The sequence below is a fragment of the Amaranthus tricolor genome, chromosome 3 (genome assembly GCF_026212465.1).
Source record: "Amaranthus tricolor cultivar Red isolate AtriRed21 chromosome 3, ASM2621246v1, whole genome shotgun sequence".
NCBI lineage: Eukaryota > Viridiplantae > Streptophyta > Magnoliopsida > Caryophyllales > Amaranthaceae > Amaranthus > Amaranthus tricolor.
Window position 1 is genome coordinate 25,611,145 of NC_080049.1, and position 24,047 is coordinate 25,635,191.

Here is a 24,047-nt window from a genome sequence, read left to right on the forward strand (position 1 = left end):
TAATTTCCACAATTACCATGTACTTGAATTGCTTGTTGTTTCTAGCAGGAATACATTGCTTGAATAGTAAAACAAAGTAAATTGCATGTAAGATTTTATGTTACAGACTTACAGTTAAGTCAAAGAATCAGGATCAATAACAAGCTAAGTAGGAGTAGCTACAAAGTACAAAGTAAATGCTTTCTGTAATATGTTACATTGCTTCTATCGTAATCGCCACTTTCGAGTTTCTCTGATCTTCCTATGTTTTGATATCAAAGCAAAGCAGATGCTTTCTGTTACAAAATATATGTGATTCACAAGAACAAGTAGCTACAAATCAATAGGAACACTGCTGGATGTGAAACTTGTGATCTTGATGAACTACCTGTAAAATTATATGCATAACTTACGAAAACAATATTTGTTAGAGTATATAACATATTTCGGTGTCTCAATTATCAACTTAAGCTTTTGGTTGAATTGATTATTTGACATGGTATCAGAGCCAACGTGACAACTGACAAGAGGTCACGAGTTCGAATCCAACCACCCCTCATTTAAAGTGGAATAGCGCCAGGTATAAGGAGGTGCAGGTGAAACCCCTCCCTAACCTTCATCTTCTTTTTCGTATACTACTTCTCTAAGTAATTTTTGTGCATCTCTTGCGTTAGTGTTTTATTTAGCTGCTTACATTTTTAATATTGTTTGGTGTTTTGGGTTTGGAAGATCTGTCTTTTGGTTGTAACTTTTGTCGTTTTTATATCTTGGAGTTTTCTCATACCTTTTGAAAGGTTCTTTTCATACTTAGTAGTGTTCTAGCTTTCTTTCATTGAATTAATTATTTATTTTCGTATTTCCTTTTTTATCTACCTGTTTATTTTGTGTTGATCCCTATTAGTGATCTGATTGTAACCTTTTACCTTAGTCCGTAGTACCTAAATGTAAAGTTAGAAAACAATTATGGTCACCTGAGATCAGGTCCAAGGAGAGGGGGTCGGGGGGGCAACGTAAGCAGGATCTAGAACTAAGAGTGGGGACTTAGAACATAGGTACCCTAGAAGCCAAGTCGTTAAAATGGCAAATGAGCTTTCTAAATATAGGATTCATGTAGCATATGTTCAAGAGACTAGGTGGAAGGGCAAAAAAAAAAGGTATAAAGGGATATAAGTTGTGGTATGCAAGTTTGGACGGCAAACGTAACGGGATTGGCATCCTAGTGTCTAATGATATCCTAAAGCAATTGGTTGAAGTAAGGAGGTATAGTGACAGGATTATGCTAGTTAGGATAGTGACGGGAAGAGATCATATCCATTGTCAGAGCGTACAAGCCTCAAGTTGGGCTCGATGAGCAGGTGAAGTGCGAGTTCTGGGATAACCTAGGAGACCTCATGAAAACTATCCCGGATAAGATGAGAAAGTTTTCTTAGGAGGAGACTTTAACGGACATATATGCAGAGATGCAAACAACTTTAACTCGGTACATGGAGGATTTGGTTCGGGGGCAAGAAATGAGAATGGAGAGAATTTACTGGAGTTTGCGTTAGCAAAAGATTTGATCATAGAAAACTCGATCTTTAGAAAGAAAGATGAGCATTTGATCACTTATAAGAGCGGCGGGCATGCAACCCAAGTCGACTATTTCTTAGTGCGCAAGGGAGATCGGGCCTTATGCTTGGATTGTAAGGTGGTGTTGGATACGGAGATACCCACCCAACACAGGCTAATTTTAGTACTGGTTTTCAGAATGAGGAAGAAAATCGCAGAGAAGAAGATCGAGTCCAGGGGAAAGATCATGTGGGGGAGACTCAAAAGGGATATGGTCACAACCCTGTCAAGCAAGATAAGTTTATTGGGCTTCCCAAGTCAGTCAAAGGATGCAAATGAAATGTGGATGAACATGGCAAAAACCAATAGAAAAGTGGCAAAAGAGACCTTGGGGTGTCGTCCGGTAAAACAAAAAAGTTCAAAGAGTCATGGTGGTGGAACGATGAGGTGGAAAAGAAGATAAAAGATAAAAACAAGAGATTTAAGGAACTTATGGCATGCACGGAAAAGGGGGATAGGATTGAAAAGAGAGTGAGCTATAAAAAAGCAAAGCGGACGACAAAGAAAGCGGTAACGGAGGCAAAAAAACCGTGGTTATGAGGACTTGTATCGGAAGCTTGATACCAAAGAGGGGGAGAAGCAGATTTTTAAGTTGGCGAGGACTAGGGCCAGGCAACGGCAAGACTTAGAGGCAATCAAATACGTTAAGGATGAGGGGGGACGAGTTCTCCTGAGACAAGAGGACATCAAAACCAGATGGCTCCAGTACTTCTCCCAGCTACTCAATGAGTCTTAGGGGCCAAAGGAGGCGGATAATCAAACTTTTTACGTCCAAAGCCCACTGGAATAGAGGGCATTCGTTGGCTGACTAACCTCTTGAATATTATTTTGAGGACATATAAGATGCCAGAAGAATAGAGGAATAGCACACTAGTACCTCTATTTAAAAACAAAGGCGATGCGTAAGTATGCGAGAACTATAGAGGTATCAAACTTCTAAGCCACACAATGAAATTGTGGGAAAGAGTGATCGAGGGGAGAATTAGACAGGAAACGGTGATTAGAGAGAACTAGGGATGCAGGCGGGGCGGGTCTAATAGGAGACCCGCCCCATTGGGGCAGGGATGGGTCCCGGTTTGATGGGTCATGGGGCGGGTACGAGTATAAAATTCATACCCACCGCGGGGATGGGGATGGGTTTTAGGTGATACTCGCCCCATCCCCGCCCCGCCCCGCCTCAAGATATGTACAAATTTTGGGATATGTGTTTGTTTGAGACTTTGGATATGTAATTGTTTGAGACTTTGGATGTGTGTTTGTTTGAGACTTTGGAGTTTGGATATGTATTATGCGTTTTAAGGCCCAAATGATTGAATATAAATATGTGGCACAGATGGGTATTAAGCGGGGATTTGACGGGTGGTGGGGCGGGAAAAATGGGTATTAGACGGGGATGGATACCCAAATGGGTGGTGGGGCGGGGATGGTTTTAGGTAAAAACCCATCGGGGAGGGGACAGGGAAAAAAATTATATCCGCCGTGGGGATGGGGACGGGGATGGATATTGCATTAACAGATGGGGATGGGGATGGGAATTCCAATCCCCACCCCGCCCTGCCCCGTTTGCATCCCTAGAGAGAACCAATTCAGTTTTATGCTAGGAAGGTCAACTATTGAGGCATTTCATGTTTTGAGGAGACTGATGGAGCAATATAGGGAGCAAAAGAAAGATCTGCATATGGTGTTCATTGACTTGGAGAAAGCGTATGATAGCATACCACAACGTGTCATCTAGGATAGCCTCAAGGGTAGAGGTATTTCTTCAGTGTACATTGAGCCTATACGGGATATGTATGAAAGAGTTTCGACTAACATTCATACACCGGTGGGGATAACAAAGCTTTTTCCGGTTAAAGTTGGACTACATCAGAGATCGGCTTCAAGCCCTTTCATTTTTACAGTCATTATGGAAGAGATTTCTAAATCTATTTAGGAGACGGTACCATGGTGCATAATATTCACTAACGACATAGTGCTGATAGCAGAAACTAGAGAGGAGATTAGTAATAAATTGGATGACTGGATGGAAGCTTTCGAAGGTAAAGGGTTGCGCATTAGTCGTACGAAGACCGAGTATTTGCACTGTGACTTTAGCGGGACATCACCGGTAGGTGAATTAGAGGTTTCCATTGATAAAACAGTTGTTAAAAGTACAACCAAGTACAAGTATTTGGGATCGATCATTCAAAGGGATGGAGAGATTAACAAAGATGTAAATCATCGTATACATGCGGGTTGGCTCAAGTGGCGAGCAATTACCGCAATGCTATATGATAGGAAATTCCTATTCAAGTTAAAAGGAAAATTCTATCGGGCAGCAATCAGACCTGCTCTGCTATATGGGATCGAATGTTGGCCAGAAAAGAAGATTTTTGAACATCAGATGGAAATTATAGAAATGCGTATACTGAGGTGGATGTGTGGGCACATATTGATGGATCGAATTAGGAATCAAGAGTTTAGGGACAAACTAGGGGTAACCCCTAATTCTGGAAAAATGCGCGAAAATAGATAGAGGTGGTTTGGACATGTGCAGAGAAAGACTTTCGACGCCCCTGTGAGGAGGGTAGAAAGCATTATAGTAGAGGGTAAGAGAAGTCGAGGAAGACCCAGGAGAACTTGGAATGAGCAAATAAAAGTTGACTTGCATGAGTTAAATCTCTCTGCGGACCTGACTAGGGATAAGAGTAGTTGGAGGTGTCATATCCATGTTTTAAATTACTGATGTCCTCTTAGATTATCTATTCTTGCCCTCTTGCTTTTCTTGTTTTCTTTGTATTTTTCTGTTTTCTATATTTTGTAGTTGGCTGTACTTATTTATTTTATTTTATTTATAGGCATTTAAGTTATCTTTCCCGCGTAGTTACATCTCTTTATATTCCTCGAGCCGGGGGACTCCTTAGTTTTTCTTTGAGCGGGATACACTAGGTAGAATGATGATGATGATGATAAGGAGGGCCTTTGTTGCCCACAAAGCTCTCGTGTAAGGGGGCATGTTAGAGTATATAACATATTCCAAAGCCTCAACCATCAGCTTAAGCTTTTGTTTGAGTTGAATCTTTGACAATATTAGCATCCGTATTTTGGCACAATGATTCTGAAGAATGGTATATAATCAATGGAATCATCAAAAGCTTACCGAGTTCAAGGTAGTTGTTTTTGATATTCCATTCAAAATCCCAGTGTTTCCCGTCATTTTTCAATGTCCAGTAACACCAACCAAATGAAGCAACATTATAAACATCTACCGAGCCCTTCCGAAATTCTGGTAGTCTTCTTTCGATCCGCTTGTTACATTCCACTCGTTCACCCATTCTCCTACAATTCGAATTCAAACCAATCATTTTCAGGAAGTTTTCCGAAGAATCTGGAATACTTAATTGAAGGTTAATCCTAGTTACCAATGAAAATAAGCGGGCCACTCGCATTGTTCAGCTGCTGCAGTTGAGCTTCTCTACTCTTATATATAGTGTCAATATTTTGGGTTGAGTTCATGTTAATAAAGACCGTATCAAAAAGGTTGTAGTAATGAAGGTCTACAATGACCTTTGTAGAACCTATGTTTGCCCGATAAAGTTCAAGCGGATCTGCATTGCCTATTCGCTGACAGACTATAACATAAGCTGTAGACGAATACTTCCTTACAGTCTGGTAGCCTTGTTGGTAATACGAAACCAAAGTGTCCAAAGGTACTCTTGCGGCCGATGGTTCATTCAAGAGCTCAATTCCTAATAGTGCAGGGTTCTTTGCGTACCTTTAACAAGATAATAGCAAGCTTGAGAAGTATATCAAAATGTTCAACACACAACCAAAACATTGAACGCACGAACACCTTGTTTAATAGAGAGTGATAAGTGACCATTGGCGGACGTATAAAGGAGCTCCACCATATATCATAAATTACACCGATTTTATTATGAAAAATTATAAAGAAATAATGAATATTATAAGTAAAATATGTCATGACCCCTCCAACTTTTTTATTTTTGTCTTATTTTTATAATCAATACGCTCCATAGTTAGAATTCAGGATCCACCATAAATCACATTATGATGGTAAAAAAATTATATAGATAGTATATAATTGGAAACAAAGTACTATCTAATGTCTATCACTCTATTGTTATAATACCACAACAACAACAATATCAGAGCCTCATTCCAAAAGATTGGGGTCACATGGATTATCGTTCTTTGTTCATTTGAGTTTTCTACCATACCGATCTCTAAATCTAAAAAATATGTTCTTCATAGATTTCCTATCCATTTAACACCACTCCTGAATTGTGTTGGATGTGGCTCATAATCTCAATCGCTTGAAATTGAATTACTAGACAAAGGGGTGTGGAACAATTACCTAGAGGCCAAAAAGTCAATAACATGCAAAGTTCTATCAATATTATCTTGTGATGTTGGCCAATCAACTGAACCATCTCTGCTAGCACTATGTTCCATTCCATTTTGTGAGCCAGGGGCAGCATGAAGGTCAATTATGCACTTTATTCCATATGTTCTGAACCACAAAATTTGGATCCATATCAATTAGAGCACACCTCAAACTCAAAGGTAACCACAAATTATTTATCTATAAGAGCAAAGACCTACTGAGCCCAGGAAAATGCTCGATCTAATGCTGTTAATGATCCTCCGATGAAAGGAGTTGGAAGATCAGGATCAAAAGCAATCCACCATCCAACGGGAATCCTCACAGTATTTATTCCGTGTCTACTCAGGAAATAAAAGTCATCTATGGTGATAAACTTGTTTCGATGTTCCTGTGCTTCAAACGGGTTAAGAAAGGCAATACGTGTTAGAATCGAAAATGGCTAAGACGATAATACCTCCAGAATTTGTTTGGCCTCGACACGTCCATAACCGTTTGCTAGCTGGAAGTCACCGTGAAGATTATTCGAAACTATAGTCATCTCGAAGGTGGCTGCATTATCATCCCATCCTGGGGTTTTTTGATAATCTGCTGTAAGCGGGCTTTCAGTCAGAGCCTAAAATTATGATGCCCAATTACATGATTTCCAGCACTCTCAGGATCTCAAATAAAAAGTCCTTACTTTCTTATGATTACTAACCATGATTAAATTGATTATAAGCTCGAATTGCGTGAATGTACCTGTAGATAGGCGCCGTTTTGAAGTTTGATGTGAACTCTGCTGCTATTGACTTGTTTTTCTATGTAAAATGTTTCCTTGGTACCTGCCAGTGATTCTTTAGTCGCAAATACAGAGTTTCCTTGGCCTTCACATGTCCAAAACTTCCTTTGTATGGAGCGTAATTGAAATTCTGTCTCCGACACTCTCCATAACTGCAATCATTTTATATTATGTTCCATTATATTCATATTTGCCAAGAAACGATTTCTGAAACGTAACATGTATTCGTTCACAGAAATGAAACTCGGTTTAGTCAGGTAGTTTTCATTTTGAAATGAAAACTGCGTAGTACAATAGAATGTTTGCATGTATCCTTGCATCATAACTTGATTAGTTCAATTGAATAGTAGATGACTGAAATCTCAGGTATAAACTGCCTTTTAAATCATTATAGGATGTTTTGCAAGTTCAAACAGGCATAAAGACTGTCATATTGAGGACACAATTCTTAACAGTAAAGTTCATCATTATCATTCATTAGACAAGTATATCCCGCTCATAGAAGCTATGAAAAGGGTCTGCGGAGGCATACGACACCCTTTATCAATGACATAAGAAGGTTGCGGCCAGTGAAACCCTCCGCTCCTCATCATCATCATCTTTGAGTAAAACTCTAAATACATCAGTGATCAATCCATGAACACATTTCAAAATACAACAATTGTTGTGCTTATTATTTAACATGCACTACTAGCCACTAGGCATCAACATTAAGAGAATATAACATATCCTAAAGGCTTCAATCATCAGCTTATCAGCTTAAGTTTTTGGTTGAGTTGGTTCTTTGACATGGTACTAAGCCAGCGTAACAAGAAGTTACAGGTTCGAATCTCAACCTCCCCTCGTTTAAAGAGGGATATTAAGCGCTAGGTATGAGGAGGGTCTGTGCTACATCCACACTTATGTGAGGGATCGCGTTATCCTAGGGCTTCTAAGCTTTTGATTCAGTTAATTCCTTGACAAAAACACATGAAAAAAGTTTGATACTGAGTAGTGAGAAACAAACCCGAAAGGTTTCCCAGGAAGAAGGTATATCCCTACTAACTGAGACATTAGAGCCACCACCATTTTCAGCACATACATACTTTTGCAATGTCAGACTTAAACAGCACTTCTGTTCCATCCTACATAAATTCATACAAAAACTAAGCTATTACACAATCATTTTACTCTTCTACCCCTATTAAAATTGCTACATTACACACCTTTGTACAAGAACTTTAAAGGAGAAATGTTGCAATCTCAATGAGATAGCGGAATCATGAAACAAACCCAAAATTGGAATTATGAATTACCAGAACAAGGACAATATCAAAAAGTAAACAGAATCTTGATAATTCCTTGCTTTGGAAATTGGAACGAATCAATCCCAAAAAAAATTGAAATAATAATTAAACACTAGCAGCATTATATTGCAATACTTCTAGTATAGAAGTATGAAGGATTATATTCAATAGTTAAATCCGAAATTTAGATATATTATACTAATAGGATGATCTTGAGATTTGAAAGTTTTTTTGGCGAAAAATTAATTATTGGACTCTAACTTTTAAATCTATTATTATAGGCCATGATCTATTAAATGTTAAAATGTCTTTTTTCTAATTTTTTGGATGGGTTTGAGACACATGCCCTTTTTACACTTTATATATATAGTATATTCTGAGGCCTCAATCATCAAATTAAGTTTAATTAAGTTTTTCGTTAGGATAATTACTTAAAAAATAATTAATTAATTAAAGCAGCTCCTAAAATTAATTATGATGACAAAATCCAACAACAATAGCTTTTTTCTCTTTATTTAAAGAGGCACAATAGCAATTTAAACATATTTTATATTATAAATCGATTTTTCTAATCTACGTACTTAGTGCATAGATTTAGATATTACATTTGATAATTAATTTGAATTTAATAGAAAATTTTCTAAATAGGTAAATGTAATAATATTTTAGAGAATAATCTTAATAAAATTTCAATTAATAATAAATTTTACTGTCTAAATATATACACCCAGTGCATAGATTAGAAAAATAATTATAAAATTTATAATTTGAAATATAGTAGCTTTAAAACAGTACTTCCTCCGTTTCAAATTACTTATCATGTTTGATTTTTCACGCAATTCAATGCACTAATCTAATTCTTAATATCTCTAATTATGTATAATAAAAAAACTCTAAAAATGTGATATTAATTATCTTTGCATTAAAACAAATCAAACAAGATTTCATTTGATTATGTTTGAACTTATAGATTAATAACTAATCACAAGTTAATGATTATGAATGAATTAACATTGTAATTTTTTTAATATTACAGGTAATATGAAACGGGAGAAGTATTGAAAAGAGTAGATAACATCTTATTACAAGAAAGCTAATTATAATGAACAAAAAGAAGGTGGTAGAAGGAAAGAAAAGAACAAACTTACTTTATGAAGTAGAAAGGAACAAAGAAAATGGAAAAAAATTTGTATAAACTTATTTTACACTATTTGGATGGATATTCGTCTTAGAAGGTATTAAAGTTTAAGTATTTTTACTTGATAAGTAGAATTATTGAAAAGTATTTTTTTATTATTAAATTGATATATATTAAAATAATATAGACTAAATCTATCTAATGATGGGACAAAAAGGTGAACACCTTTACTAAGAAACAGGATCGATTATGTTGAATTAGAAGAACAAAATAAAACGAAAAAATTGAAGAATACCTGATTCCATGGCGCAAGAGATAATCTTGGAAATAGAAGCGATTAAATATTCTAGATTAACGCGTATTCCCTAAAGTGACGACCCTTAACGCTATCACTCTTAATTCTCACTGATAATGGGATGGCAGGAGAAAAGGAAATATGTATAACCTGCTCTATATATATAATAACTTGTGACTACTATTCGGTCCATCATAAAACTCAGTCATAAAACGAGTCTTTACACATTTAAGGCCCATAAACTATTGATACATTTGAGTCCAAACCCTTTAACTTTAATTAGATCATTTTAATTAGGGCATAAAGACAATTTTAATTAATTATAATGACATATAAATATTTACATATAAGCCCAACGTTGGACTTTGGTCCAACAATCTCCCTCTTAGGCTATGTGTAAAAATTGTATAAACTTGTATCATTATAAAACCAAATTTGAGCTCAACCATACTGTCAAAAACTGTAATGTATCAGAAACCAATCTCGTCCATCAATCATATTAGCATAGGCCAAAGCTGCCTTAGTTACATTTGTTGTAACTAGACCTCAATGATCATAACACCAACACAAAAGAATGACACAGATCATGAAGTGGATATGTAGTATGAAAACAACATGCAATGTGATCTTAACATGTCCATATCCAACTAGTCCACTTTAATAGTGAGATCAAACTATTAAAAACATAACCATGGTACAAAACCAACTTTATTTCTGCAGAAAACTTTATAACTAAAATGTCAACACATGTTCAATAAATTGAATTTACAAACTCCCACTAAAACTGAACATCTTACATAGATGAAACAACACTCATATGAGCCACATGCTCAAGAAACCGCTTGGATGGTAATGCTTTGGTAAGAGGATCCGCAATCATAGAGTTTGTACTGATATGTTTAACTGACAATTCTTTATGCTGAACCCTTTCTTTTACATCCAAGAATTTGAGAGCCACAAACTTTGACTTCCTCGAACTCTTATTGTTGTTAGAAAATTTTACAGCGGAGTCGTTGTCACAATATAACTTAAGTGGTCTTTGAATAGAATCCACTACACGTAGTCCCGTGATAAAATTTCGCATCCATATCCCATGGTTCGATGCCTCATAGCATGCAAATAATTCTGCTGCCATAGTAGAAAAAGTCGTAATGGATTGTTTGATACTCTTCCATGAGACAGCACCTCAAGCCAACATATAAATGTAATTAGAAGTGGATTTCATTGTATCAATGCATGCAGCAAAATCGGAGTCAACATACCGAATGATCTCAAGATTATCAGACCTCCTATACGTGAGCATGTATTTCTTTGTCCTCTGTAAATACCGTAAGACCCTTTTTACTGCTCTCCAATGTTCTAACCCTAGATTGCTTAAATAACGTCCCAACATCCCTGTTATGTATGCAATATCTGGACGAGTGCAAACTTGAGCATACATTAAAGTTCCTACTACTAAAGCATAAGGAATAGTTTCCATTTCTTTTTTCTCAAATTCATTCTTGGGGCACTGATCAAGACTGAGTTTGTCTCTCTTAGCCACAGGGGTATCTCCTGGTTTGCAGTTTTGCATGCCATACCTTTTTAACACAGTTTCGATATAACTCTCTTGTGATATCCCAAGAATACCTCGACAACGATCTTGATGTATTTTAATACCTAATACAAAAGAGGCGTCACCAAGATCTTTCATCTCGAAATTCTTTGATAAAAAATTCTTAGTTTCACTCAAAAAGCTTATGTCGTTGCTGGCAAGCAATATGTCATCAACATACAAAACCAGAAAAATGTATTTCCTTCCACTAAACTTGTGGTAAATGCATTCATCAAGCATAATCATCTCGAAACCAAATGAGAGAATCACTTGATGAAACTTCAAATACCATTGACGAGACGCCTACTTGAATCCATAGATGGATTTCTTAAGTTTACAAACCATCTTCTTTGGGTCACCCATCGCAAAGTTTTCAGGTTGTTTCATATAAATTGTCTCATCAATATTACCATTGAGAAACACTGTCTTTACATCCATCTGATGTAACTCAAGATCAAAATGTGCTACCAATGCCATTATTATCCTCAAGGAGTCTTTCAAGGAAACCGAAGAGAAAGTCTCTTTGCAATCAATGTTTTCCTTTTGTGTAAAACCTTGCATTACCAGACGAGCTTTGAATCTCTCCACATTGCCATTTGAATCCTTTTTGGTTTTAAATATCCATTTATTACCAATTGGTTTTAAATATCCACATTGCCATTTGAATCTCCCAAAAAACCCAGCATTAATCGTCTCAAAAAAGGATTTAGCTTTAGGATCATAAAACGTAAACCCCCTTGACCTTTCAAAGTATCCAACAAAATAACAACTAACAGTTCTGGAATCCAATTTCTTTTCATCAGGCTTGTAAGGCCGTGCCTCAGTTGGACATCCCCAAATATGAAAATGATTTAGACTCGGCTTTTTGCCAGTCCACAGTTCATATGAGGTCTTATTATTTGTCGCTTTCGTTGGTACTTTATTAAGAATATAAGCTACAGTCTTAAGTGCTTCTTCCCATAGTGACTTTGGTAAGGTAGAATGACTAATCATACTCCTTACCATTTCCTTAAGAGTCCTATTTCGTCTCTCAGCAACACCTTTCATTGTTGGAGTACCAGGCATGGTGTACTGAGGAACAATACCACATTGCTCCAAAGGGCCCTGGACGTTGTTCACCTGAACCGTCATAACGACCATAGTATTCACCCCCACGATCAGATCTGACGGCATTAATCCTTTTGTTAAGTTGATTTTCAACTTCATCCTTATAATTTTTGAACACGTCTAGTGATTGAGTCTTTTCATGAATGAAATATATATAGCCATATCTGGAATAATCTTCTATGAACGAAATAAAATACAGTTGCCTATTCCAAGAAGGACTTGGAAATGAACCACAAATATCTGTGTGAATAAGTTCTAAGACATCTAAAGACTTGTTGGCATCATATCTCCGTAGATTGGTTTGTTTTCATTTAATACATTCAACACATACATCCATGTCTGTGAAAATTAAAGGTCCTAAAATGCCATCAGACACAAGCCTTTCCATTTTCCTTTTAGAGATATGGTCTAATCTCTTGTGCCACATTGACACTGAATTTTCAGTAGTTACCTTTCTTTTTATTCCTTGCGAAGATAATTGTAAGGATTCATTATATGAAGCAATAGAATCAATTGTATATAGATTATCATTTAACAATAAAGAACCAGAACCAACCAACTTTGAATCATGAAACAAACTAAAAATTCCATTTCCAAACGAACAAGAAAAACCAAATTTGTCCAAAGCAGAAACTGAAATTAAATTTCGTCGAAAAGACGGTACAGCAAAAGTTTCATTAAGATCCAAATAAAATCCAGTCTTTAACAATAATCTAAACTTTCCAATTGCTTGTACTTCAACCGTCTTGTCGTCTTCCCATAGATGTATCTTTCACCATCAGTTGGTTTTCGGCAACTCAAGCAACCCTGCAAAGACACATTGATGTGAGTGGTTGCACCAGAATCTATTCACCATGTGTGTCTAGGTACAGAAACCAAATTAACCTCAGAACAAACCAAACTAAGAAGCATACCTTTTTTAGCACGCCAAGCATGATAGTTGTTGCATTGCTTCTTCATGTGATTAGGATTTCCACAAAAGAAGCAACCCTTATTTTCAACATCGGTTGATTTGTCCTTTTGTTGTTTCTTTTGGGAATCCTTATCTGCAGCTTCTTTCTTTTGTGGTCTTTTCCTTTTAAATTTTGAGGTAAATGCAAGATGAGTACTTTCAATCTTATCTACATTAACCTCTCCTCTTCCTGTACACAGTGGGAGATGAGCTCATTCAGAGACCAAGTCCCTTTCTGACAATTATAGCTCACCTTAAATTGATTAAAACTTGCAGGAAGAGATATCAAAATCAAGTACACTATTAGATCCTCAGAAATTTCTAGGTTAGTTTTGAAGCTAGATGAGACATTTCCATTATATACTCCCTGATATTACCATTACCTTTATATCTCACTTAAATTAAGTTCGTCAAAATTGTACCAATTTCAGCCTTTTCATTTTTGACAAACCGCTTTTCAATATCTGTAAGGAAAGCTTTAGCTGTAGTTATGTCATCAGACATTGTACCCCTGAATGCTTCGGGAATGGCCCTCTTGATAATCAACATACACATGCGATTTGATATCTCCCACCTAAGAGGGTACTCAAATCGGTAACTGGTGCGGGAGAGTCAACCCTTAATGCAAGGTCAAGATCCATAACTCCTAAAACAATCGAAAGATTTTCTTTCCATTGTTTAAAATTTGAGCCATTCAACATAGGAATTGAATTGATGTTCGAAGTAATATTAACAGGATTAGACAGCTGACAGAGAACAAGAAAAATAAACATAACAAGCTCACATACTTTAATTCTTAAATCAATAATAATAAGTTTAATTTAGTAACATCCCATTACAAGACGTCAATTTTCCATTAATATTCTATCTTTGGATGAAAATACTAACTTCTTAGTGACATCATGTTTCAGTAATTAAATACTAATAATAAATAACACGTCAACCATAAAACCTTCCTTTGGGACGATTAAATAATCATATGTAATCCTTATAATTATCACATGTTTATCACAACCCGAAAAAATTCACACAAATATAATATTAGGGACCTTCTTTTGAGCCGATCGATAATAATATAATTTATATGAATCATCCTTTTATACTGTTAATAATTTAATTTTTCACAAAAAAAGTCACTTTGGTAACTTATTGTGTCAATCAAATTACCTCCGGTATATATAAAATTATACTATAATTAAACTTAAATTATTCTGAATATCCTATTTTACAATAACATTAAAATTACTGTAATACGAGAGCAATTAATAATTCATAATTCCAAAAAAAAAAAAAAAAAAAAAAAAAAAAAAAAAAAAAAACCTGTTTCTCATAACTTAAAATAAATAGATTTCTTAAAATATCTCCATTAAAAGAGGGGATATTAAACCATAAACCAAAAATAATAATAATATTAACTAATTCTAAAACCTAAAAAAAAAAGGGGAATTCTCTCGATCTTGATATTAAATAAAACTGATTTTCCTAAAACTTAGGAAACTAATTAAAAGCAATACTCATGCAATAACCGACCAAAAAAAAATTAAAATTGATCCACAGAACTAATGTCATGGAAATGGCAAAAAAATAACTGATTCCAAAAAAATGCCAAACTTCAGAAATCTTATTCCAACAATATGATAATATCAGATTGTGTATTTGATGGCGGCGGAAAAATAATGTTATATACAGCAAACAAAATGCTTAAATTTCCATAACAGCCGAAAAAAAAGTCCTCAAAATCAAATATGTAAAAGGCGACTGATACCACTTGATGGGACAAAAAGGTGAATACCTTTACTAATAAATATGATCGATTATGTTGAATTAGAAGAACAAAATAAAACGAAAAAACTGCAGAATACTTGATTTCATAGCACAGGAGATAATCTTGGAAACAGAAGCGATCAAATCTTCTAAATTAACACGTTTTTCCTAAAGTGACGACCCTTAACGTTATCACTCTTAATTCTCTCTAATAATGGGATGACATGAGAAAAGGATTAAAATATGTAACCTAATGACCATAACTGCTCTATATATATAATAACTTGTGACTAGTATTCGGCTCACCATAGAACCCAGTCGTAAAACGAGTCTCTACACATTTAAAGTCCACAACCAATTGATACATTTAAGTCCAAACCCTTTAACTTTAATTAGATCACTTTAAATAGAACATAAAGACAGTTTTAAATAATTATAACGAAATATAGATATTTACATATAAGCCCAACGTTGGACTTTGGTCCAACATCCAAGGGAGAAAATTGGTTTTTGTATGCTATTTTCTCTTACTATATTAGGAATTTGGATGACGATAGTTTCGAGGGTGTTTGAAAGAATTTGTTAAAGTACCTACAGAAACTAGAAAGGTTTCCTTGGAGGGTTAACTTGAACCATCAAAAGCTTGAGTCGGATGAAAAAAATAAAAACTACTCCATGGTTTTTCTTTCTAGGGTCTATTCTTTTTGAAATAAAACTCTTTTTTAATTTTTCATTGCCCTTATAATTTATTAATTTTGGGATGTAAATTTATTTGATCAGATTTTTGTTGTGTTAGAGTTTTAATAGATTTACTTCATGTTTTATGGAGTTGTCTTCATATTTTGACGTAGAGGGGTATATTTTATATTAGTTAATATTATATCGAGTTAGCTTTCCTTTCGGCATAACTTCAAGTCGAGTTTATATTGAGATCGGTCAATACAGTGTACTAAATTAAATTTATAGGGTTCAGTTCAATTAGATTTTAGGTCGGATTATTTTGAGTTCGAGTTATATTGATGTTGGTAAGGGTGTAAGTAATTTGGTGAAAAATCGAACACCGAACCAAACCAAATCAAATAAGTAATTTAATTTGACTATATTTCAAATTTGATTTGGTTTGGACTGAATTTTAATTATGATTCGGTGTTTGGTTTGGACTCGGTCTAGGATCCAACAAAACCAAAAAAACCGAAATGTTTATCTTCCATTTGATTTGTTTGAATTTTTGCCCTTATTTTTAGATTTTTGTTAAAAGTTTTTTATTTGTTCAAATTAAAAACCCTAAAATTATTAATATCTATTTAGGAGCTTTAGAAAGAATAATTTTGAAACAACACATGAAAATTTAATTTTCGGTGCAATTCGGTCTATTCGGTTCAATTTGAATTGGTAATTTAAAATTCGATTTGGTTCAATTTGGATTATAAATATTATGATTTGGATTTGGACTGAAAATATCAAAACCAAATGTTATTCGGTTCGATTTGAATTTGTATCGAATCCAAACCAAAAACCAAACTTTCACCCTTAGATGTCGGAATATTTTGGATTGAGTTGACTTTATGTTGATTACATCATATTTTTGATATGTTCAAGTCAAATAATTGTGTTTACTTTGATTAGCTATATTTCTAAATGGAGAAAAATTAAGAGTTGGTGTGTTGGTTTTTTTTGCAAAATAGTTTGTTGGATAATTTTAGTTTATTTAGATACATTTGGTGATTAAATTATATAATGCTACTATTTGTTTGGTTGATTATGTGGTTGAAACAACTTGTTACGAATTAGCTTATTTACAACAAGCTAATCATACTAACATGTTGGTTGATCAAATCGGTTGATAAAATTAATTAGTTAAATTAACCACTTCAATTAACTATTAACTATCAATTATCAATCGTTTGTCAAACACTGCTTTATTTGATATCAAATTCATACAAGTGCTAGTCGTGCACTTATTAGTTCATGTCATTTACAGCCTGTGGATATTAGATAGCATCATTTGTTAGTCGGGTTTATTGTGGATCTTGTTTCTGTAATGAAACGAGGAAGTGCAAGAGACACTTAAATAACCTGAAATGGAAGTGTTATCAAAGCCAACAGTCAACAAAATGGAAGTGAGATGTGATCCTTCCATGGAATTGACCTGAAATCCTGCAAGAGACACTTTATTGATTGACCCAAAACATATGGTCTCATACTTCCGTGCACTCACAACTTCGTTTTCAAACGTGCAAGCCAAAGAGTACGCTACGAGGTGATCAAACTCACCTCCATCAAGGTGAGACATCAAGGTGAGATTTGAAGCTTGACTCAATATAACTATTTCCATTTCCAAAACTTATTTGCTAGCATTCCCTTTCCATTTCATGATAAATACCAAACAACCCTTAAAATGATCACTTGTAAACTTATAACCTTAAAGTAATCACTTACATTTTATGGGGTATTACTATATTTAGTATACAAATTTTAAGAACCTGGAAACGAATTGTGAAATTTTTACTCTTCCCTTTTGTTTGGCAAAGTTTTCTCTCTTCAATTTATGTTTCTTGTCGGTAAGTGAATCCAACAAATGTTACATGTGATGAATTAGCGGTAACATATACCACTTCATGAGGTAAACATAAAAATTTGAAGTTGGCTATCATCTCCCTATTACTCACTGTGATTCTCGTGTTGATGAGTGTACATGAAAGACAAAAGAGAGAGAAATTAATCCTAGACTTAGTGAATTAGGTTTATGTTTGATCATAACTGATCAAGTGTTTCCGTGACCTATAATTACAACCTATACTAATATTACCCCGTTCCCCTATTTAACTATTTCCTTTTCATTTATTTTCACTTTATATGCAAAACGTTCTTTTAGAGTGATCAATTAGATAAATAAGCAATTATATAGACTCATCTCATATCTTAAAGCCCGTACACGGCCGGTCCCGCCCGGCCCGTATCCAGCCCCTTGAACACTATTCGCTACTCACTAGAAATACTCTTTAGTGTTCATGAAGATGCTACATTAGACTAAGAAACTGAAGTATAGACCAAAATCAAAGCAAATCAACACGTTTTCAGAAGATGACAATTACTCCTCTTCAGTTGAAAGATGCACTGATGAGGTTTGAGGCCAAAAACCAAAATTAAATTTGATGACAGATTCAAACTTCAAACTTGCCATTTGGTCTTGTTGTTGATATACTTGTAACATCAAAAACAAGGGAACCACGAATTTCCACCACTAAATTTATGACCTGGTCAACGTCCCATCAAAATTTGAATGTTTTGTCCGTTAAAATACCATTAAACAAAAAATAAAGTGTTTTAGGGAAAAGATAAACACATAAAAAGAGATAAAATTGTTCAAATGAAATTAAAAGAATTTAAATTTATAACTTTTAAAATATTAAGAAGTTATTTTTTAAAAATAAAAATAATGAAAAATAAATAATAAAAAAATCAAAATTTCAAATGATTCTAAATGAATACAACTAGAATAGAAATTATTACTCGAATCATGGAAGAATCTAGTCTCTAGATGTTCATAAATCTGGTATACATAATTTTACCACAATTGACAAGTCTACCAAAAAATTGCAAGTCGAGGGGATAGCACACCAAATAGTATTCTCTATGTCCCGGTCAATTAGCACTCCTTCCTATTTGAGTGAAAATTATTGGAAAAAATTAGATTGAAGAATTAAACAGAAAAAAAAAAAAAAAAAAAACATACTTTTTTTGTTTTATTATACTTTTTTTTTGTTTTACTTCAACATTTGATTTTTTATGCAATTTAAGGTGTTATTTGGATTATTTATATATTAAACTATACACATCTAAAAATTATAAAAAGTTAATATTATGAAAGTAAACAATTAGACTATTCAAATAAGATCTCACTTGGTTATATTCTTTCTTACACATTAGCCTCAATATATAAAATAAGTTTGAACGATGAATAATATCAAAAACTGTTACATAGTGACATCTTCACACACATGTCAAAATCGGTTGCGAGTACTTCAGAAAGGAGGAAATATGATAAAAATAAGTGTGGTTAAGATCGAGAAAAAGGATAAGAAAGTATGAAGTGGCAATCAGCTAGAGGGAAGACTTGTTAAACTAATAAGAAGCATGGCAAAACTTACTTTGACGAGTCACCAGCATGGGAAAAGAGCTAACAAAGAGTGTAATTAGTAATCACTGCACTCCCGCATACTCAAAGTTGATGAGAAATCAAATTAATTACATGATTCAATCTAATTTGTCTAGTCCTACAAAAAACTGAGTAAAAAATGGCAATACAAATCAAGAAATCATCCTAATCAAGGCATGCAGCTTATTCTAAATGACAAATGCAAATTTCTTTTAACACAGAAAAGGTCATAGTATTTGTATTTCAAAGAGTATACACATAAACTCCTCAGTTCATCTACAATGCATGAATCTTTGGCAAACACACACATTGGAACACAGATAAGATCCCTCAAAACGGGAAGAAACCAACCATTAAACGAGGTCCAAATATGGCAAAATCTAGTGATACAAAGGCCCGTTTGACAGTTGTATTAAATTGTGGGAATGATAATGAAAATTTAAATTAATTTTGACTGAAACATGTTTATTTCACTTTGATCATCTCATTTTCTTCACAAATTCTAACTAATTCATTACCGAATCTTTTATAATCAAAGTTTCATCACCATAACAACAGGCAACAGCACATCTCTTACAAATTTACATTACAAATCATTATCATTACCACTATATAATAAAAACAACCAACAGGGCGTAATTTCACTTGATGAAACATACAATAGTTTAAAGCTGAGCTTCTGCGGCAAAAACCAAAGCTCAGCTGAAGGACTTAATGCCATGAAAAATTCTTATACCTTATTGAGTGCAGTGAACTGTAGAACCACTCAACTGCATATAGAAGCAGATTGGATTGTCATACAAATTTATCACATCTACATTTATTTTAGCATTACATGTATATGGTTCAATGCAATTATGCAATGAAGCAGCAATCTGTGACACGACCGATAGGAACCAATGCATTCCCTTGGGTATGCAGTGAATTGAACCATCCACCAATGTGTAGCAAGATTACTATTTACTAATAGACTATGATGAAACAATGTCATATTATTAGCAAGAAAACCAATCCAAGATCTGTATTCACAAAGGAAGAATTGAGACCTGGCTTTTTGTTCTTCGAAAAGAAAAGAACTTGCTACTTGCAGACAATGATCTTTTCATAGAAACTGGACGTTTTTGCAATGAACGTCCAATGGAAGAACTCTTGATCAATAAACTTGATCCCCTTTTACTACCCCCTTTCTCTAAATCAACATTCTTCTCCATTAAAACCACCCTAGAACACCCTTCACTTGAGGAACTCCCATCTCTAGAACCAAGTTCTGCACCACAAATTGCTGAAACTGCAACAGCATCGAACGAAACAGACCTTTGAACCGGCTCTAAACCTTCCCCCAATGCTCGAAATCGATGATTCTCACCCAAATCACTGAATATACGAAGCTCACGATTCTTCTTCAGAATTTCTGCTATCTTCACACCCTCTAAAACAGGCAATTCCCCTAAATGATCCCCCCTTTCCCTAATTTGATGACTACTACCCTCCCCTCCATTATTATTATCCGAATTTTGCAATCCTTCCTCCAAATTATTACCTAAATTTCCAACCTCATCCTCGTTCACAATTGGGGCACGACAAAGGGGGCAATTCTTGTGAGACCTTAACCAAGTATCAATACAAGAAACATGAAAAGCATGACTACATTTAGGCAACAATCTCAAATCATCACCATCTTCAAATTCCGTTAAACAAACTGAACAAGAAGAATCATCACCACCCACAAAATACCCATCAAGTTTTTTATATTTAAAAGCAGTTATAGAATCAATTACCGACTGTTGAAGCCCAATTGTAGTAATATGCCAAATCGGATGATCCACGAAAGACCCATCATCATCACCAATTTGAGAACTATTAGAATTTTCCAGAGAATTATTAGAGTCTCGATTTCTGCAGCAACGAGTAAACCCAAGCCTTAAAATGATTGTACAAGTCGAATAAAGTAGAAAAGAAATACCCAGAATTGAAATTGTCGCGATCAGAAAAGGAGCAAGATGGTTTTGTGAAGAAGGCGGTGGAGGCAGTGGAGGCGGTGGAAAAATGTCGACGGAAGGATAACAAGTGTAATGACAAGAGGTGGAGTTTTCGCACTCTATGAGGATGCAGGAATGGCCACTATCACCTAGGCTATAGGTTGGAGCTTCTTTCATGGCGGAATTTTCCGCTCTTTTTCAAATTGAGGGCTTTAAGATGACATTGTTGATTTTTTCGAACGGCAAGAGAAGAAGGAAGTGCGTTTTAGGTGGGTTTTTGGGAGATTGAGACTTTTGTGTATAGGCTATGGCAAGATAGTCAAAGGAAAGTAATGTAAGTCAGAATGCGGGAATGCCGCGTAGATTAATTAATAATAATAATCACAAGTAGTACACAGTGACTACCCGCCCGGTAGTTTGTGGGAAAACCGGAAAAGGATAATATTTTTTTTTGGATTTTATCCGTTGTTATAGTTTTGTAGCAATTGTTGTTTAATAATTGATCTTATTAATATATATTTTTTTATATATAAGGTAATATATGATTATCTAGATTTTATTTAATTTATTTTAATACATATTTTTATAATAATTAACTTTTTAAAAATTTTAATTATATAAAATTAAAGATATTAAATATTAAAATTGTGTATTGGATAGCATGAAAAACAAATATGCAGAAACAATTAAAAATTAGAGAAAGTACTATTTAAACTGTTAAACTGCCCCTTGGAAAGCATTGAAATAAGACTTGATTTCTTTTAGTCTAATTTAATTTGCCTTGTTTCATGCTTTCTTATTTGTTGGCTTACTTTTTATTTGGAAATGAATTTTACTATTTTCTTTTAATCATTGATACATTTTAATTCTTTTTAATATCATACATATAATTTAATATTTTTATTTAAAATCAAATTATCAATTTTTATTAAAAGATCTTATTTATAAACGATGCAAATTCAAAGGAATATTTTACCCCATGAGTTTTGAGAAATTTTTCTTCTTAATCTGACCTAAGAGTTTTATTGCATTTTTATTATTAGTCATGACTTATATTTTTTAAAATTTTCATTCATATAATTAACTTATTTTGTCATTTAATTTATATATTTTTTAACTTCTCCATAAATTTTGCTCGCTTTGTCCTTCTAAATATGTATTATATTTGTTCTTAATTACTTGCACTTTTGGATGGAGGCACAAAAATTAAAAAAAGTCACTTTTAATGCATTTTGTTTATCTTACTCTTTGGATGGTAGGTGAAAAAATAATAATATGATATTTATTAATAAAATATAAGTAAAATAGAAAATTATTGAGTTACTTTTTTGCATAAAAATAAGAAAAAAAAATTAAAAATAGATTGATATAAATATAATTCTAGTTATTTTTTGTGGGTGGTAACCGGTAAGCGTGAGATGCTTTGGACGGGAAAGGAAAAATCGAAAGATGAACGAGGTTTGTAAATTGTAATGGTGAGGGATTACTCTTACGTGTATCGCTTTGTGATTTAAGGCCTTCGTGAAAGGCCGGTGCTGATTTTTTAATTTATTTTTATACAAATGCCCCACTTTCAGCAGCCCAAAATTTGTAGTGATGCTGGGTTGAATTTAGATAAATAAAAAAATTGTTATTCTTTTGGTATGTTTGAAGGGTTACATTTTAGCCCACGAATATTTATTTGCAGTGGCGGACCCAGGAATTTCAAACTGGGGTACAAAATATGAACGTCATGTAATTCGGATAATTGAATAAATTTTTTTTTAAAAAATAAAAAAATTACAACACATAATAGAATCAATAGTTAAAATCTTACAATCCAAAATAACAATAAAAGTCTTACATACTTAAAGTCTTACACTAATACACTTCAAAATTACAAATTCATCCTTCGAGTTTTCATACTTTTAAAACGATCAATAATCATTTCATCGGAAACTTGTAGAAACACTTCCTTCTCAATAAAAGTTACCAAACAATCATTCATAAGTTGATCACCCATACTATTTCTCAACTTACTTTTGACATATGTCATTGCGGAAAACACTTTTTCTACACTTGCCGTAGCAACGGGAAGAATCAACATCAACTTGATTAGCAAATGTATAAGAGGAAATGTCTCATGTCTCTTTGTTTCAACAAGCATCATGGAAAGAGAATTGATATGTTGTTTGACTTCGTCAACCTTCTCCCCTAACCACTTCAAAAGCTCAAGAAAGTTACCTCTACTATTTGACTCCTCACTTTCATCATGTCCCCGGAATGCCAAACCTTGGCCCAAAAGAAATCTCAAACAAGTTAAGGATGCATTCAAACGAATATGATATGAATCCATTTGAGCTTGACTCGCATTATCAAAGACAACTTCAATTGATGTCTTTTTTGCATCTCTTAGATTCACATATTTCTCATGAGCAACAATATGAGCACTTTTAATTCCACCAACATGCTTTTGAAACCTATACGGTTTATTCCACCATTTAAACCCTCCATTAACAAATGCATCACCCCATTGTAAATTTCAACATCCCTCTTGAACAAATAACAAGCAAAGCAAAATGCGGCATCTTTTTCAACACTATATTCAAGCCAATCCCATTTTTTGAACCAATTGACACTAAAACGGCGTAAACCACCTACTTGTTTTTGAGGGAAAACATGTGTTTTTGGTTGGCAAGGTTTTTTAAGAATATAAGCTCTCCTAACCGGATTTCTTTCATTTGGGGGATAATCCATTATGTTTTTTCTCAATCCCGGGTCATGAGGAAGAAGTTCAACATCATACACCCAATCATCATCCAATGGTTCATCACAATCATCATCCAATGGTTCATCACAAGCACTTGAACCACCTACTTCCATATTAACATCTTGAGTTGGAGGGGAACTTAAAGGAGAAGGAGGAGAGTCATTGGTTTCGTTAAATGATCCTTGGGATTTCATTCTTTTAAACAAGAATTCACAAAGATTGGGTTGTTTATCCTCGGCTTTTGTCTTCTTTGAACTTGAACTACTTGACAT

At 34.2% G+C, this 24,047-nt stretch overlaps 3 protein-coding genes across 3 annotated transcripts; all 3 read right to left on the reverse strand.

Moving 5' to 3' along the window:
* Positions 1-109: 109 nt before the first annotated feature.
* LOC130808495 (sporulation-specific glucan 1,3-beta-glucosidase-like) lies at positions 110-10,606 on the reverse strand. Its single transcript, XM_057673964.1, is given in 12 exon segments — positions 110-387; positions 4,727-4,837; positions 4,840-4,905; positions 4,989-5,341; positions 5,945-6,100; positions 6,193-6,362; positions 6,429-6,587; positions 6,713-6,904; positions 7,759-7,849; positions 7,851-7,876; positions 9,816-9,921; positions 10,269-10,606. Coding segments are annotated over 12 exon segments (1,836 nt in total). The 3' UTR covers positions 110-319.
* Positions 10,607-19,762: 9,156 nt separating this feature from the next.
* LOC130807758 (E3 ubiquitin-protein ligase RING1-like) lies at positions 19,763-21,371 on the reverse strand. The gene has a single exon (XM_057673080.1). The coding sequence runs from the start codon at positions 21,201-21,203 to the stop codon at positions 20,073-20,075; it is 1,131 nt and encodes a 376-aa protein (XP_057529063.1). The 5' UTR covers positions 21,204-21,371; the 3' UTR covers positions 19,763-20,072.
* Positions 21,372-22,902: 1,531 nt separating this feature from the next.
* LOC130808497 (uncharacterized) lies at positions 22,903-24,047 on the reverse strand. The gene is made up of 2 exons (XM_057673965.1): positions 23,573-24,047; positions 22,903-23,513 (listed from the first exon to the last, which is right to left on the reverse strand). Exons 1-2 carry the CDS (start codon positions 24,045-24,047, stop codon positions 22,903-22,905), a joined length of 1,086 nt encoding a protein of 361 aa, XP_057529948.1.

What these genes read in the sequence shown, in the direction of transcription:
- LOC130807758 (XM_057673080.1), bottom strand. Translation starts at nt 21,203, where the DNA reads ATGAAAGAAGCTCCAACCTATAGCCTAGGTGATAGTGGCCATTCCTGC.
- LOC130808497 (XM_057673965.1), bottom strand. Translation starts at nt 24,047, where the DNA reads ATGTCAAGTAGTTCAAGTTCAAAGAAGACAAAAGCCGAGGATAAACAA. An exon ending in TGCCGCATTTTGCTTTGCTT is followed by an intron (nt 23,514 to 23,572) that starts GTTATTTGTTCA and finishes TTGTTAATGGAG; the next exon opens with GGTTTAAATGGTGGAATAAA.